Source organism: Euwallacea fornicatus, chromosome 31 (genome assembly GCF_040115645.1).
Source record: "Euwallacea fornicatus isolate EFF26 chromosome 31, ASM4011564v1, whole genome shotgun sequence".
In the NCBI taxonomy this organism is placed as follows: Eukaryota; Metazoa; Arthropoda; class Insecta; order Coleoptera; family Curculionidae; genus Euwallacea; species Euwallacea fornicatus.
In genome coordinates, this window is record NC_089571.1 from 589,473 (window position 1) to 605,997 (window position 16,525).

At 35.0% G+C, this 16,525-nt stretch overlaps 2 protein-coding genes across 3 annotated transcripts; one reads left to right on the top strand and one right to left on the bottom strand.

Moving 5' to 3' along the window:
• Positions 1-774: 774 nt before the first annotated feature.
• Positions 775-10,321, bottom strand: LOC136348100 (PX domain-containing protein kinase-like protein). Of its 2 annotated transcripts, none has more exons than XM_066298679.1 (9): positions 10,223-10,321; positions 9,991-10,171; positions 9,596-9,881; positions 9,304-9,530; positions 4,516-4,759; positions 4,213-4,458; positions 3,871-4,163; positions 3,277-3,418; positions 775-3,211 (listed from the first exon to the last, which is right to left on the bottom strand). In XM_066298679.1, exons 2-9 carry the CDS (start codon positions 10,090-10,092, stop codon positions 3,045-3,047), a joined length of 1,707 nt encoding a protein of 568 aa, XP_066154776.1. In that variant the 5' UTR covers positions 10,093-10,171; positions 10,223-10,321; the 3' UTR covers positions 775-3,044. The 2 variants fall into 2 exon arrangements, with proteins under 2 accessions (XP_066154776.1, XP_066154777.1); XM_066298680.1 differs by lacking the exon at positions 10,223-10,321 and having other exon boundaries at positions 775-2,950; positions 3,005-3,211; positions 9,991-10,214.
• A 353-nt stretch (positions 10,322-10,674) lies between these two features.
• On the top strand, positions 10,675-16,179 carry LOC136348129 (probable ATP-dependent RNA helicase DDX43). The gene is made up of 4 exons (XM_066298733.1): positions 10,675-10,928; positions 12,500-14,252; positions 14,344-14,506; positions 14,558-16,179. The coding sequence occupies exons 1-4, from the start codon at positions 10,847-10,849 to the stop codon at positions 14,690-14,692; spliced, it is 2,133 nt and encodes a 710-aa protein (XP_066154830.1). The 5' UTR covers positions 10,675-10,846; the 3' UTR covers positions 14,693-16,179.
• Positions 16,180-16,525: the final 346 nt, after the last annotated feature.

Here is a 16,525-nt window from a genome sequence, read left to right on the forward strand (position 1 = left end):
CAGGCAAGAGTGAAACGACAACGAAGCCAAAGACGGGATATTTAATTTTCAGTCCACGACGATGTGCACCAGACTGTGGGAATAATAGTGAGAGATGCCATAGCTCGTAGTAGCGAATCACCTTTGGCTTTCAATAGAGACGGTACATCCAAGAAGTCTTGCAGCAGCATCTTCTGCCCTATTTCAGATCACTGAAACCTAGTTTTTCAACAAGATAATATACATCTATATGTGGTTCGGGTTACTAGGTATTTCTTCCAACAAAATGAAATCAATTTTTTACCTTCGCCATCCCTATCACCAATCGAACATGTCTGGGATACAGTGGGTAGAAACTTACCCCCAAACCCCAGTAGCGGTCTGTAATACTGTATAGATAACCTGAAATTATATTCTTTAAGAAGACATGGATGATCGAATCAATACCTTGATGGGTTCAGGAGTGTATAAGGCAACGTGGAGGACGCAGTTATTCAGTTTTTTCGAGTTTTAACTGTTAAATTTGTTTAATTTTTTGACGATGTGTTTATGTTAATATAGGAGACATGAACAGCAAAAATTATTTAAATCAAACCATTTTCATGGGGTGTTCTCTTTTCTATGCCAAGCAGTATATTAACTAACGTAGAGTCCAAGGTTTTCTGGCAAGATTTGCCACAAAGCGAAGCAACTAGTTACCCTTGTTGGGAGGAATTACGCTTCGTAAGGACACGGCCAAGGAACTGCTTTGGTTTTGGTTTCTATATCTACTGATGGTAACATTTACAATGCTAGTTAGAGTATATTTTTTTATTCATGACAGTAAATTATAGAATTCGTCATGTCTCAATCTATTTATACTGCATGTACAGATTTAGGTATTGATAGTTCTTGAGAACGCAATGAATCTTTCCTTCAAGTAATTTTCTGAGCGCGGTCCAAATAAAGTCTCAGAAGATACTTTTTGAAACCACGAGCTTCGTTTTAACAGGGTAAAAAACCAATTCTGGAGGTAGCAGTCTCTACCTGTGTACTCCGCATATTTCTGACGATCCGGAATGAATTTACTTCTTTGTTCTATCGACTAGTTAATGTTGTGAAGTTCTGTTTTAAGATACATGAAAAGAAGGTTTCACTGCATTCCCCATTGTATTTGTATACTTATATTAACGCATGAACTTATTTAGAATGATTAAACGTATGACTAGTTTTTTTTATATTTCTGTGCATAGTACGATTAAAATTTAGAGAAAAATATACACGTTTCAATACTTTTCTTCTTTATATTTGTTTCCTTAAAAACATTGGATTCTATGAAGCCTTTTGGAAGGTTATTTCTCGGTACACTTAAAAGATTGTTAAGGAGGGACGTTTCATTCTAAGTTTAAGGCGAATTTTGATTTTAGTTTCAAGTACAATTTATTTTCCGCAGAAGCATACTTCACATAGATTTAGAAAAAAGTTTTGGAACAACTTAGGCTCATAACAACAATTTACATGTGTGTAAGTGCATGCAATTTACGCTATTAATGAGATTCTTCACTGACGCGAACAAAGCAAATCGATGTTGTTAGTGGTTCTGTTTATTAAGTGAGATGCAAAATGAAGGCATCTGCCTTTACTGCACAACTAGTTGCGAAATAGCAGACATCGGTTTCAATCTGTCACCGATTAGCAAGATCTGCCACTTATTTGCATAAATTATAATAATTATCTTTCTTATTCCGTGGAGGAAAGCGCACTTTCCGTTAAAAAGTTATTTGTCCGCACTGATTTCTCGAGTCCTAATTTTCCAGCCTGTGACATCTCTTTACCAGACAAAGTATCTGAGATCACAAAAAGCTCGTAGAAAAATGTTCTTCCTAACTTTTCCAGCAAGTGACTTTCCACACTGATTAGAAAAATAATGGTCTATGCCAACCAGACAACCAAAACATCAGGCGACAAACCAATAAACAGAAATAATTAAGAAAATTGATGAATCAAAAAATGCTGTCGTAGGCCAATGATTTTTTCATTGTGTGCTTGCTGGATGTTATAGACCCTATATAATATTTCACATTTTCAATTTACGCACAGCAAAAACAGTAGCCTGTCACGATTATTAAACGCAAAACAATGAATAAAAAGATGTATTTCAAGCCAACAAAGTTTAGAGATTTAAACCAAATTTTTAATTAAAAAGCAACAAAAAATTTAAAAAATCAGAGTCGTACCAAAATGAATTAACGCAGAAAACAATGCGTCTCGCCAAATAATGTTGAGATAAAAATCATGATTAAAATAAGAAAAAATGTTGAAAAAGTGCTGGGTCTTAAAGGGTCTTAAAACGTTGGTAATACGCCCATCTGAATATCTTTAGATTCATCACTGCAGAAAACAAACTGATCAATCAAAAAATATAATAATGGCCATTGACCTTTTGATTTGGAAATCCAGTTGTCAACTAAATAAATTTCAAAACCTTTCATATTGGGAAACGCCCTCCAGATTATAAAGCGATAATAAGGAACACCAGCTACTGGCAATATTATTCAAGACATTAATATTCATATATACCACTCTAATAAATAAATAGACCAAAATAATATCAATTTTAAAAGAATTGAGGAATTGTCTGTTAAACCAGACGTAAAAACTTCTCAATTTTTCTATTTGTTAGGCAAATGCCATATTGGTCTTTTGTAACAACAAAAAAGAACTGTTTAGTGATAGTGTCAACACTACCATATGTGAATAAACCTATCGAATCGAACGTTGCTAAAGGGAAATTCTTAAATCAAATATAGAACCGTTTACGCACAACAGCGAACATTCAACTTGCTTAAAGTGAAACTCTACTCTATATCAGAATGGCCCCAAAGAGTTGAAATTATATTGTACAAAACGCCCGACAAACATCTCATTCGAATTAAATGCATCGACCACACAATAGGACCGTTGTTCCTCGGTTGCAGTCAACAAAACAGATCTTAAAGATTAAAAAATTACTGAAAACACATATCTACTTATCATCATCACTCACAATTCACACAAATTAATCACAGCAATAAAATGAAGAAAACTTAGGTGTGCAGATCCTTGACGGCAGTCTCCACTCTCTTCAACGTGGATTTATTGAAACCCGTGATAGCCCCCAACAGGGCTGATCTGTCTTTGGTCGGTGCGGGGGTCGAATTGGTGCCATTAGATATTGCAGGTGGCGGTGGTGGAGGTGGGGGCGGCGACGGCACTATGACACACGAAGAAGGGGTGATTTCAATTTTTTTTTAATAAAAGATGAAGGTTTAAGCTCACCAGCAGCTAAAGGGGGAGTGGCAGTGCCCACAGAAGTGGCAGCACTGCTGCTGACGCTGTCGCATCTCTCCAAATGATTGCCGTTCTTCTTGCTCTCGTTTTTACTCGATCCCTCTTTACTCTTCTGTTCCCTTAGCTGCTTCTAAACACAAATAACATCAAGAACGTTAAACAAACAATACTGGCCCATCTTGGTTTTGAGATATGAGACGTTTGACAAACTATATTTTGGGATCCCTTTTGTGTTTTATTTATCCCATATAATAATATCGAGAAAGTAAAAAAGAATTCTCATGTGTTTTTTTCTGTAAAATAGAGAGACGCAGTTCGTTTCTTTCTGTTCCTTAAAGTCTCCAAGAGTTTACACGGTTGCAAAGAGCATAACATTCTCTATTCAATACCATCAAAAATGTGATATTAATTCATGCGTTCACAAATTAGTGAGGAATGTGTCTAATTAACTTAGTAAAAGGAGCGATTATCAAATATTCAAGTTACTTTAGACATTAAACACATACGCAAATTTTTCACTGGATCAAGAGATATTTGGGATGGTTTGTTTTCAAACGAATTCTCAGAATACATGAAACTTACCATTCGATTTCTATGCTTCTTGCGCTCCTCCTCACTGCTCATCATCTCCTGCACCTTAGTCAGCCTTTTCTGACTCCTCACCACCTTCTGCTCCCCTTTCAGTCTCTCCTCAATCTTGATTACCACGGATTTCAAATGCTCTTTGGCGGCACTGGGAAGCTTAAAGTGCGCTTTATCACTATCACTTAAAGTCAGTTGTACTTGGGAGAAGAACTGGTCAATTAAGAGGGCCCCGATGGTGGGCAGGCCGTTCTTGCATGCCTCGTGTGATAAAATGGATTCAATAATCTTCCCTAAGTACACAATGATATCAAGCAATAAAAAAAGAAGAATCTTGCTTACTAATTTGTGGCGACGGACAGTCGAAGTTATCATCTGCAATGTAGCTTTCATGCAAGGGAGAGCCTACGGCCATTTCATAGAGCACGTGCCCAAAACAATAAACATCAATGGCTTCCAGGGTGCTAATTTTTTTGTGCTGCATGAAGTAGGGACGATAGTAGGAAGGAACTCCCAACACCCCATTCTCTATATCGATCAACTTAACCCTCTCATTTTCAATTAAAATATTGCCACTGTGCAGATGCCCTGAAAGATTTCATTTTAAAACCATCTCCAAAATCATTTGTTCAAATAAAGCGGTACCATAAGGAAATCCCTTTTCATGTAAAAATTTCAAGGCCTCCAAAATCTGTCTTCCGTGCATGGCAATCTCCTCTACTGTTAACTGTTTGTGTCCCTGTGGGTTGCCATACTTCTTAAGAAATGACAACTTAGGCTTGGCTCCGCATAAGTAATCTCTTAAAGACCCATCTTTGCTCATCTCCCGAACTACTAGGCCCCCTACTTCAGTGCACAAGCACAAGTCTATATGGCCAATGTAGGGATGCTGCATATGAAAGGCATAATTGATTTATAAATTTGGTACACCTAAACCAGATCTACGTAAATTTTAAAGTTCGTAAGAAACACATAAGAAATACATACAAATTCCCTATGTATTTTGGAAATGCAACTAGGCCTTATATTGTGTCACAATATTAAAAATGCTCAGGGAGAATAACAAAGAATTATTGTAAACATGTGAATCGTGAACATCATCATTCAAACATTGTATACATTATTTATACAGGGTGTTTCATAGTTGAAGTGGCAAAAGTCTAGTAGAGATTCTACTCAGCAAAATATGAACAAAGGTTCAAGTAAACTTGGATCCGAAAAAACTTCGTTTCAGAGATCAGAGTGTAAATTTTTTTTAGTATTTTCTAGTAATAGCTTAAAAATGCTTTAGCCGATTTTAATTAAATTTTTAAGAATTATTGAACCAATTGTCAAACATCTATTAGACCAATTATATTTGATCCAGAATTTTCAATTTTTTTTTCCCATAAAATAAACACACTGAAATAAATTTTTGAGCAATTTCTAAGCATTTTCATTTTCCTTATGACGTTTAAACACGTACCGAGGACCATATTGAAATTTTTTCTCGAAAACCAAGGAGGACACTAGAAAAACTCAAAAGAAAAAATGTATTTTTAGTAGATTTATCTATATATTACGTGAAAACCATAAAAACGCTACACGATGATATTTTTTCGACAAAAAAACAACCAAAATGCTCGCTGGATATATCCTTGAAAATTCTGAATTAAATCTAATTAGTTCAATAGATATCAGATAATTGTTTTAATAAACCGTAACAATTTTATTCAAATCGGCTAAAGCATTTTTAAGCTATTAATAAAAAACCGACAACAGACCGAATTATTTAGTACATATTATAAAGGATCCAATAGAAAACCGACACCTAGAGGTACGCATAAAGAACACCCTTTCCTTTATCTTCTCCCCTAATCAGGGACTCCCACAAAGATCGCCACTCCCGCCATGTACAACTATAACCGACAAGATAAACCATTTACACAAAACAGCATATATACTGCAATACGCTGACGACACTACACTTATCACGCACGACAAAACTACGACGAAAGCAGTGAAAAAACTGCAAACACTAACGGACAACACACTGATTTGGTTTTACAGATGGAGACTAACACCAAACGCCACTAAAAATTAACTGCTACTTCCAAATCATCAGATAAAAAACAACTTCCCGACAATAGTAGCAGACGGTCACCAAACGAAACCAAAACTAGAAGTGAAATACCTAGGCATAACAATTGATAATAAATGAAAATTCACCAAACACGTACAAAATACAAGAATGGAAATCATTAAAAGAACCAAACACTTTAGAACTCCGGCATGCAAAAACAAGAGTTAGTACCAAAACAGCCACCAAAATTTTCAAATCCGTCTGCAAACCGCTACTGGACTATGCACATAGAATAAACGCTACAGAGAGAACAAGGCAGCATATATAAACTGCAAAACATTTAGCATTGAGACTAATCATCAAGATAAGACACCCCAAGAACCTCCTTCATAATCCATCCAAGGCACGTTTATATAAACGGAGACTAATGACTATAATAACAAAAAGATTATTACAACTACAATCCAAATGGACAGACAACCACTACAATTGAACTATACTCAACCCCCTTTGCCTTACAAGATTAAGAAGACAATCCTGCTTCCTCTTCCTTCTCACTACACCGTTGGAATATTTTCAAGAATTGTTATTTTTTTCCTAATCTCTTTTTTTTGTATATTTGATTGAATTGTAAAAAAGAAAGGTAAAGCATTAGTCACGGGCAGAAAGGCCAATTAGACTGATAGCTCTTTCTTAAGTGAATAAAGATTTTCTACTATTATTAAAAAACCAAGTTTTTTTTTTTATTTAACGCCTTCTACCTCGAAAATGGTATTTTTTCGGACTCATGTTCATCACAAACTTTTTCCATATTTTGCTGAGCGGTATCTCACCTAGCCTTTTGTCATTTCAACTGGAAACATAAGGAATGTGCAAGTAAGAGAATCGCACAAAGTTCCAATAAAGACCAACGAAGTGGATCGCGAAAGTAGCGATTGAATTGAGCGAAATTAGTCCACTATCCAGATCTAGCACCGTTGCAGAATTTTAGCTAATATAAGTTCTAGTGATGGATTGATCTTTTTTTTTTGTTTATTTCCATTGCTGTATTTTGCTCTGATACATATTGTTAAAAAAACTTCCATCGTTGCGAAAGTAACGTTATTGATACTAATCTAAACATTGAAGTGGAGGCGTCGGCCGGACTGATTCCGCCTACTTCAACCGCTAGCCTCGCAAGCGGCTTTATGGGTCTTTGTCAGAGGCAAATATGGCCCATCTCCCATTAGCACAATCCCTATGTTTCCACTTAAACTGGTGATATGTGTGTATAGTTTCTAACATTTAAGATGGAGTATTGAAATATCTCCAATGCTAAGTAACCTACAGGGAAATGTTTAAAATTAAACTTTAATCACTCTAAGAAGGAAATGTATAGGTCCTAAAATTAATTTCACTCCACACTCTGTGTGGGCGTAATAGTAAGTAGTAAGTAGCAGTAAGTAATGGTTTTCAAACAGAAACTCTAATTTTTTTACAGATTTAAACGATACAGCTAAAAAATTGAAAAAAATCGTCTGAAATACATTTTTAGATTCATGCTAGAAAATACTGTAATTAAAGAAAGTAAATTCACAACTTAAATGGCAACGTTCATTTTTAGCAAAATTCTGTGAGATAAATACATCTACGATAATAAAATGTGATAAATAAACAATAAAGCAAACAAATAAAACATCTACTTTTAAACATTTTGTTGTTAAAACTGTTTCACGATGGAGTGTTTGACTGTAGAAGAGAATATCGAAATGGTTGTGGTGTGTGAAGACACTGGTAAGCATTTAGATAATGCCGTTAAATCTTTACGCGCAGCGTTTTCTTAAAAGACCACGATCACGGACTTCTTCTTATCGTGTGATTAATAAATTTATTAATGAGGGGATTGTAAATTAGAAGAAAAAGTCGCCCAGTTACTGTGTACGGAGAAAACAATCAAATTTCAATTCTAGGTACTGTGACTTTTAATCCCCAAGTGAGTACAAAAGAAATATCAGGACTACCAGGAATTTCTCAAATGAGTGCATGAAGAATACTGAGTATGTACAAGTTTCACCGTTATCATATCTCTTTACACCAAGAACTCCACGAAGAAGATTTTCAAAATCCTTTAGACTTTTATGATGGAGCATCTAGACAGATGGAAAGATATCCTAATTTTTTGTGTTGTATATTATTTTTTTCATGAATCATTGTTTACAAATCATGGTACATCCAATAGGTATAACAGGCATTACTGGAATGTAGCAAAGCAGCATATGATTCGACAAGTTGCACACTATCGACTTTAGACTGTTAACGTATAGAGTGGAATCATTAGCAATAAACTTATTGGTCCCCACATAATTGAAGGCAACTTGAATGATGAAAATAGGATGAAATGCACTGGAACATTTTGGAAAATGAGCTGCCTATATTACTTAAAATTAGAAATGCGTCAAAACATGTTTCAATAAGACGGTTGTCGGGTTCACTCTTTAGCAGTGGCACGGGAAATTCTTAATCATAATTTTAACGATTGATAGATGGGCAAAGTTGATCCGGTAAATTGGCCTGCTACATCTCCAGATCTTAATTCACCAGATTTTTTTTTTTTTAAAGATATTTCAAAGATCAAGTTTATAAAGAAATACCAATGACACATGAGGATATAATTCTACGAATTTTAAACACTTGTGCCAATATTACAAAAGACACACTTTGCAGATATGAAGAGCCCTTTAAAACACAGATAAATAAATGCATTGAAATTTGGGGACACCATTTTGAACATTTACTTTAAATAAAAGCTGTGCAAAAATTGAAGTTTTCATTAATTGTAAAGCAGATATCATCAAACATTTCAGTAAATAGTAAGCGAAAGAGAAATTGAATTTTGTGTATGATGAAAGAAAATATTTTTGACAATTTTTTTTATTTTTAACTTTATTATCCTAATTTCTAAAAAAATAGGGGTTGCCATTTAAAAGTAAAAAGTGGACTCTACCCCCCCTGTCCTCACAAGCGATAGGGGGATCAACTTTAGCACCAATACATTTCTTTCCCAGAGGGGTTCAAGTCAGATACTAAACATTCCTTTATATGATGCCTAGTATTCAACATATTTCAGTATTCTAGCTTAAATGTTACACCTTGTACATACATACTATGAGAATAAAGATAAATATTTTAAAAACACTGAATTTTATAAGAAAATTTTGTATGATAATTTTGGAATTTACTTTAAGTTTTTTCTTTCTTTCCATAGATGAAGGTTGGAATATTAGACTTGCCTGTTACTTGACCAATAATATTAATCATTCTATATACTTTAAAAAAATATTCTTCATTATAAACATATTTACTATCTCTACCAGAAGGGCCAAGCAACTCACTTTAATTTGATGTAAGCTCTTAAAAACAGAGTGCATGTCTTTGTCATCTAAATATTTGTCAGGCCCATAATCAGTCCAGCTCCCTATAAGCTCATCCTTGGATCGAGACTTGCTTTTGATTGTATAGAAGTGTTTCCGGAGCCTCCAGCCAATATCTGCCAAAGGCCCTGCTACTTCCCAGCCAAATTCACCTCTTAGTGCAAGAGATACATGTTGCAATGCAATTTCTTTAATTAACCAAAACTTACTGTTAGCATATACAACTAAAATGACCATTATTAAAGAAAATTACCTCCAAAAGGCTGACAGTAGTTGGCTGGATCTACAAAAGACCTAGCCGGTAGCGAGGACACTAAAATAGGATTCATCAGAATGCTGTCTAAATATTTCTGCAAAGCTTGTTGCCGCTCGGTGATAAACTTGGGGTCCAAGTTGCCAATGAGCTTTTTAGGTGGCAATTCAAGTGGGATTTTGGAGATCTGAAGGGTTTGGTGGAGTTTAAGGAAGTCATTATAGCGTTTATGAACTTTCCAAGTCTGATCTGAGAAGGGCCCTCTGTGGACTCGAATTACAAACTCCTAACGAAAAAGAATAATTTCAAGGTTGGTCTTTAAAACTCGTTGTGTACATTTCAGAGATACGCCCCTTCATTAAGAGCAAAATTGTTACCAAATAATTGGTACTCACTGTATGCCCATTTACGTTCTGCCAGTTCTCAATGTGACAAGTAATTGGCTCAGTATCGTCTAATAACACTTTATTGCTGATATCTCTTTCGAAAATAGCCATTTGATTCCCACCATCCGCCGAAAATTTCCTTGAAAATCCATTAGAATGACCTTTTATTGATAAACTTTCTTGTTTACACCTGCAACAAATCCGACATTTTAATTCGATCTTTTCTTTTTACGTTTTCTACCTTTAATTGACTTTTGCCATTAGATGAGAGAACCACGATCTGCGAAATATTTATTTCTCTATGTGCAAGATAAAGAGAGTTGATCACCAGGATGCGGATCATTTGTTCAACGCAGGAGTTTGACAAATAATGCGGATGACATTTTAAAAGTGCAGTTAGAACATATTCAGAGCCGTATAGAGCCATTCACATTATTTTAAATTTATTGTAGTTAAATTTTTTCATTCTTCCTTTTCATGTTGGGGAATAATATCGTGCACTTCACTAAAGGCTCTAATTTTATTTAACTATTTTGAATTAAAACTAACTGATAATAATATTAGTGGGGTATAAGTCGGAATAGAGTGCAATCCCACTACTCCAACAGCCCCCACTGGTGGGTGTATTCCGAAAAAATAAAAGAAAGTGCTACTTCTAATTGGTAGAAAGAACAGACAAGCATACCCTCTCGTCGTTCAGTTGTTTTAGTTTTTCTGTCCAGTATGTGTCACTCGTGTTTGTAGGCAGGTTGTGTTCGTCATTTTTAAGGTTGAAAAGCAATAAAGTGCGATATTTTCGTTTAAGTAATTTTATTTAAATATTTTCACTGAAAAAGTAATATTTTTTAACTTAAATCACAATATAATGACTGACGATAGCTGGGATGCCCCTTGGGATAGTGGTCCAACTCAGTTCACTACTCCTCAACTGCCAACGAATTTCGATAGTAAGTATATGTGTAAGAAAGATTTCATTTCTGATGTTTTTTATTTATATTCTACTCGTAAAAACACCTGCAGTTGCGAAATTTGTTGTTTTCTTTATGCTTTTCGCCAATAAACTTGATTTTAACTAAAATCTAAAAACGTGTAAAACTGTAGTACGTTCGTACTATGTAGAATTACTTCTATGGCGCTCCAAAATGTTGTTGGATGAAAGATCATGGAAAATTTAAGAAATAGTTTTTATCTAACGAATGAGCCACGTGATACCTTACATCCCTCTGTCTGCAGTTGACCAAACAACGTGAAGCGAAGTTTGGTCAACAATGCGGTGCGGCGAAATACTTTCGCACGTGGTACATACATTTCCTAGAAGTTCTTGTCCTTCAACTTTATTGTCTTCTGTAAGTACAATTAGGTTACGGTAAGATATACACCCACGTGTAGGGAGATATCCACACGAACACGTGCGCTAATCTGTATTACTATACAGATTACAAATACCTACAAGACGCTTGGAGTTTTACCACCACTTTTACCGCATACTCATAAGAAACAATAGAAATGACAAATTCCTAACGAAATATCCTATACATTTTTTGAGATTTTTTCTAATTCTGATCCAGTAGAAAACGGCTACAATGAACCTTCAAGGGAGGTTCATTATACGTGAACAAGACAAAAAACTGGTTTTTTCAAAATTTCTATTTTAACCATATGCCAAATTATACAATTTCTGGTTGTAATAAATAGGTATATGTGTATTAAATGAGAAAAAAAACAAAAATCTTAAATAATGTCGAAGTTTAGGTAGAACAAGAGACCGCAATTTGACTCTGCACCTTGTGATTTTTCAATATCTCTTCAATTATTTTGTTCTGCAAAAGATATGCCGCATTTAAAAACTTTTCACTTTCTGAATAAGTCATCGGTGCATAAAATGCTACAATTTTCAGAGCAGAAAGAGTCTCTCGAACTTTAGAGATTAATATTTTATCATTTCTCTTAACTTTCTACTTATCACTCTAAACGTTTTCATATTGATCTTTGGCATTTATTTGAACAATGTCAATATCATTAAGAAGTTCGGTAATTTCCACGTGTTGATGAATCATTATGTCATATATTCATTTAAAATAATTGTCTCAAAATCAGAAAGAAAAGGAAAAGAAAAAATTTAGATGTATCTGTTCCACAAAATCGGCAAGGTCTGTGTGGATTTAATATATCAGTAGGATTATTTCGAGGAAGATATTTGGAACCCCATTTTTATCAAGGAAACTTAAATGTAAATTTTTGCACATTTATGTTGTACCATTTTTGGAAGCTGTATAGAAATATCTACTATCAACAAGATAGTTGCCCTCCACATAACCCCAGAATTACAACGGACCTTTTATATGATGATTTTAGAGAACATTGAATTAGGAAGAAGAACTTCATACTTTCGCCCACCCAATTTGTGTAACATGTTTTAATATAAGTCGCACAAAACAATTCACTTTTTTATTTTATTTAATTTCAATTCAAATCACAAATATATATATAAATAAAACATGCTCTTTAAATTTTCCAGACTGGCGCGAAAATAAAACTCAGAAATTTACTAATTCCACGAGGCGAGGAGGTGGAAGCCGCAAAGAAGGTGATTGGAACGAGAGCCGTCGAGGCAGGCGCAACAAAGACCATGGTTGGAAGAATAAAAACACCAATGAGGGATGGGGCAACAACACTCCGAATGATATTAGTGATAACTGGGGCAATATAGACCAGACTAACAAGGATTCAAGTGACAGTTGGAGTAATGAGCGGTGGGACAACTGCAATCAGAATAGTAGAGATCATCGACGAGGCGCTAATGACAAATATGAGATCATAAAAATTCCCACAAGAATGGTGGGAAAAGTTATTGGTAGAGGGGGCTTGCAAATAGAGGAATTGCAAATACGATCATCTGCAAGAATTCAGGTGACCAAGGAAACGGATGGTTCGGAGACTGTTGTTAAAATTTTCGGAAATGATTCTAATATAGCAAAGGCTAAAGAATTGATAGATGGAGTTATTGAAGAAAAACCCAAACCTGCTCCAGAAGAACAGGACACTCCCACAGTTCCTCCTCCAACTTCATCAAATGAAGCTTTTGAGCAAGCTAAGTTGCAGCCAGGCTATAACTGGTTTAAGTTCCTGAAGGAATGTGACGCGCGGGCTGAAGAAGAGTGGAATAAACTCCCTCCAATAATTAAGAATTTTTATCGGGAGCACCCAGAAGTCAGTACAATGAGTAAGCCACAAATAGAGGCTTTTAGATTAGAAAATAATAACATTGTAGTGAATAGAACTTTTGAAAAAGAAGACAGCAAGCCTGTACCGAAACCTGTGTTCACCTTTGAGCAGGCTTTTCATAATTATCCAGAGATTTTAGATGAAATTAAGAAAGCAGGTTTTGAGAAACCTTCGCCAATTCAATGTCAGGCATGGCCAGTACTACTAAGCGGTGAAGATCTCATAGGAATAGCTCAAACTGGCACTGGTAAAACGTTGGCTTTTCTTTTGCCTGCTTTGATACATATTGATGGCCAGACAGTTCCTAGAGAGAAACGAGGAGGACCGGCAGTACTAATAATGGCGCCCACTAGAGAGTTAGCGTTGCAAATCGATAAAGAAGTGAAAAAATACTATTATAGAGGTATCACTTCGGTCTGCGTATACGGAGGTGGCGATCGCAAGGCGCAGGTAGATGTAGTAAGCCAAGGAGTGGACATAGTCATAGCTACACCTGGAAGAATGAACGATCTTAATGAAGCTGGTCATTTGAACGTGCGTACGGTGACTTACGTGGTGCTAGACGAAGCCGATCGCATGTTGGATATGGGTTTTGAACCTCAGATACGCAAAGTCATGTACTCGTTGAGACCTACAAGGCAAAGTATTATGACTAGTGCCACATGGCCCCCAGGAGTACGTCGTCTCGCCCAATCATACATGAAAGACCCCGTACAGGTTTATGTGGGCTCTCTGGATTTGGCGGCCACGCACAGCGTTACTCAAATAATTCAGTTAATAGATGAACGTGAAAAAGAAGAAACTTTTTTGAATTTCGCCCGGAATTTGGGTCCGGACGATAAGATTATAGTGTTCTGCGGCACCAAAGCAAAGGCCGATCATCTTTCAGTCGAATGTGCTCTTCAGAACATCTCGAGCACTGCTTTGCATGGCAACAGGGATCAGGCGGACCGGGAACAAGCGGTGGCCGATATTACGAGCGGCGTCGTCAAGATCTTGATCGCCACCGATGTGGCGTCCAGAGGATTGGACATTGATGACATCACGTAAGTGTTCCTTTTTTATTACAACAATCTCAATAACATTTTCTTTTGTAAACTAACTAGGGTTTAAATGCTGAATATTTTGCTTTTGCAGGCATGTGCTAAATTATGATTTCCCGAAGAATATCGAGGAATATGTGCACCGAGTAGGTAGGACCGGACGAGCGGGCAAAACTGGAGAAAGTATTAGCTATTTTACGCGGAATGATTGGGGTCAAGCGGCAGAGCTGATCAAGATTCTTGAAGAAGCGGATCAGGTAAATTGCGTTGGACCTTTCTGGATAAATTTAAAAATATTGATTTTGTAGTTCATACCTGAAGAGGTTCACGACATGGCCAGGCGATATGAGGCCATGAAGGAAAGGAGGGAGAAATCGGGAGAGCCTTTAGGAGGAAGAAGGGGAGGTGGTCGATTTGGAATTGGAGGAGTCAGGCGCTACTGATAAAAACCAAAATCCAATTTTTGGTGGTTAGTACCACCAAAAAAAATTTATGAAAATAGTTGTTTTCATGAATTTTTTTTAGTGTTAAATATTTCTATAATTTCTTTAGAAATCCAGTGTTATTTATATAGGATCTCCGGAAAGGTCATGTCATAAAGTCTAGAGATTGTAGAGGTGGCTAAAACAATGCTAGTACTTTATATTAACAAAAATTCTTAGCGGGCTTCGTTATTAAGTTATTCATTTTCAAAATAACAAGTTGAAAAAAATTACTGTAACTTTCAGTTGTCATGGCGAGAATGAAAATTGGGCGGTTTAAATAATCCGTAGTCCTGCCTATTTTTATACGTAAACAGATGTTTCCTATGTATTCCTTAAACAAGGGAAGTCAAAATTTCTCATTTAGACGCATTTATTTTTCTAGTGTGTTGACGAAATCTTTTTTTTTTTTTTTTTTCATTATTCTTCTACAAAAAAGGTATATCTTGCTTTAATTAATCGATATCTTGTACCATTTTTCAAAAACTGGCATTTCAATATCAAAAGGCACCATACATGCCAGCAATTCGAAATCAAATAAATAGTAATTTATTATTTAAAAAAATAGTATGTACTACAGCTAAAGTTATCAAAAAATTTCATGTTAACATTCACTGTTATCAACATGAGTTATTTTAACATCTCGGAGTTTAGCAACGAGCAGTATGCAGACATCCGTCTAATGTTCGAACTTGCAGAAGGTAATGCTGTCGAATCTGCTGTGTTGTAGACCAAAATTATTTATCTATAATACATACCAATTTTTATAATCAACTGCTATTTTATTTAATTTCAAATTGTTGGCATATTTGGTGCATATTGATAATAAAATACGATTTTCTCAAAAACAGTACAAGATATCGATGAACGCAAGGTATACCTTTTTTTCAAAAAATAATTACGAAATAAAAACGATTTCATTAACTCGCTAAAAAAATCAATGAGTTTAAATAAGAATTTTGACTTTCCCTATATAAAAAAGACAAATAAAACATTTGTTTACATATGAGAAAAAGTACGACTATAAGTTATTGAAATTGGCCAACTTTTGTCACCATGATAATTGTTTGAAATTTACAACAAAAATACTTTTTGTTTAGTTCTTACTTTGAGAACAAATTACCTGGGAACGAACGTCACCCGGAATTTTTTTTATATGAAATACTAGCATTATTTTAGCCTCTTCTTTTATCCCTAGAAGTTATGTCATGACCTTTCCAGACAAGTTGTATCACTTCAAGTATTATTAGATTTATACTACCATATCTAATTTTTTTCCACTTGCAAAAATTAGAGGTTTTCGATCTCAGATATAGAAATATTAATTTATAGAAAGGAATGCAACATTGAGTTTATTTAAGCAGAACTGTATTGATATTTTAGTTTGAATATGATTTATTTTTATACCATAAATTAAGTTCATTTAAATAAAAGTCCATTTATACAGATTTGTTTTATTTGTTGCCATTAAGAAGGGAATAATTAATATTTGTTTTTAGTGTCACGTACCGATAAGTACCAAAACTTAATATCGAAATAAGTATAGAAGGCACTGCGTAGCATCAAAGTATTCTATTTATCGATGACATTCGTCGTTTTATAAAAAAAAATATACGTAATGGGGCTTCATGGCTTTTTTGCATATTTATCTGTATATATCATCGAAATGTATTTTTTATATTTATGTTCATTTTATTTTTTTGATTTTGATGAGATCCTATTTATATTCTGGTTGAAAGTGAAGAAGTTCTATTAAATATAAATTCTTGACGCATTGTAACATTAAGTTGTACT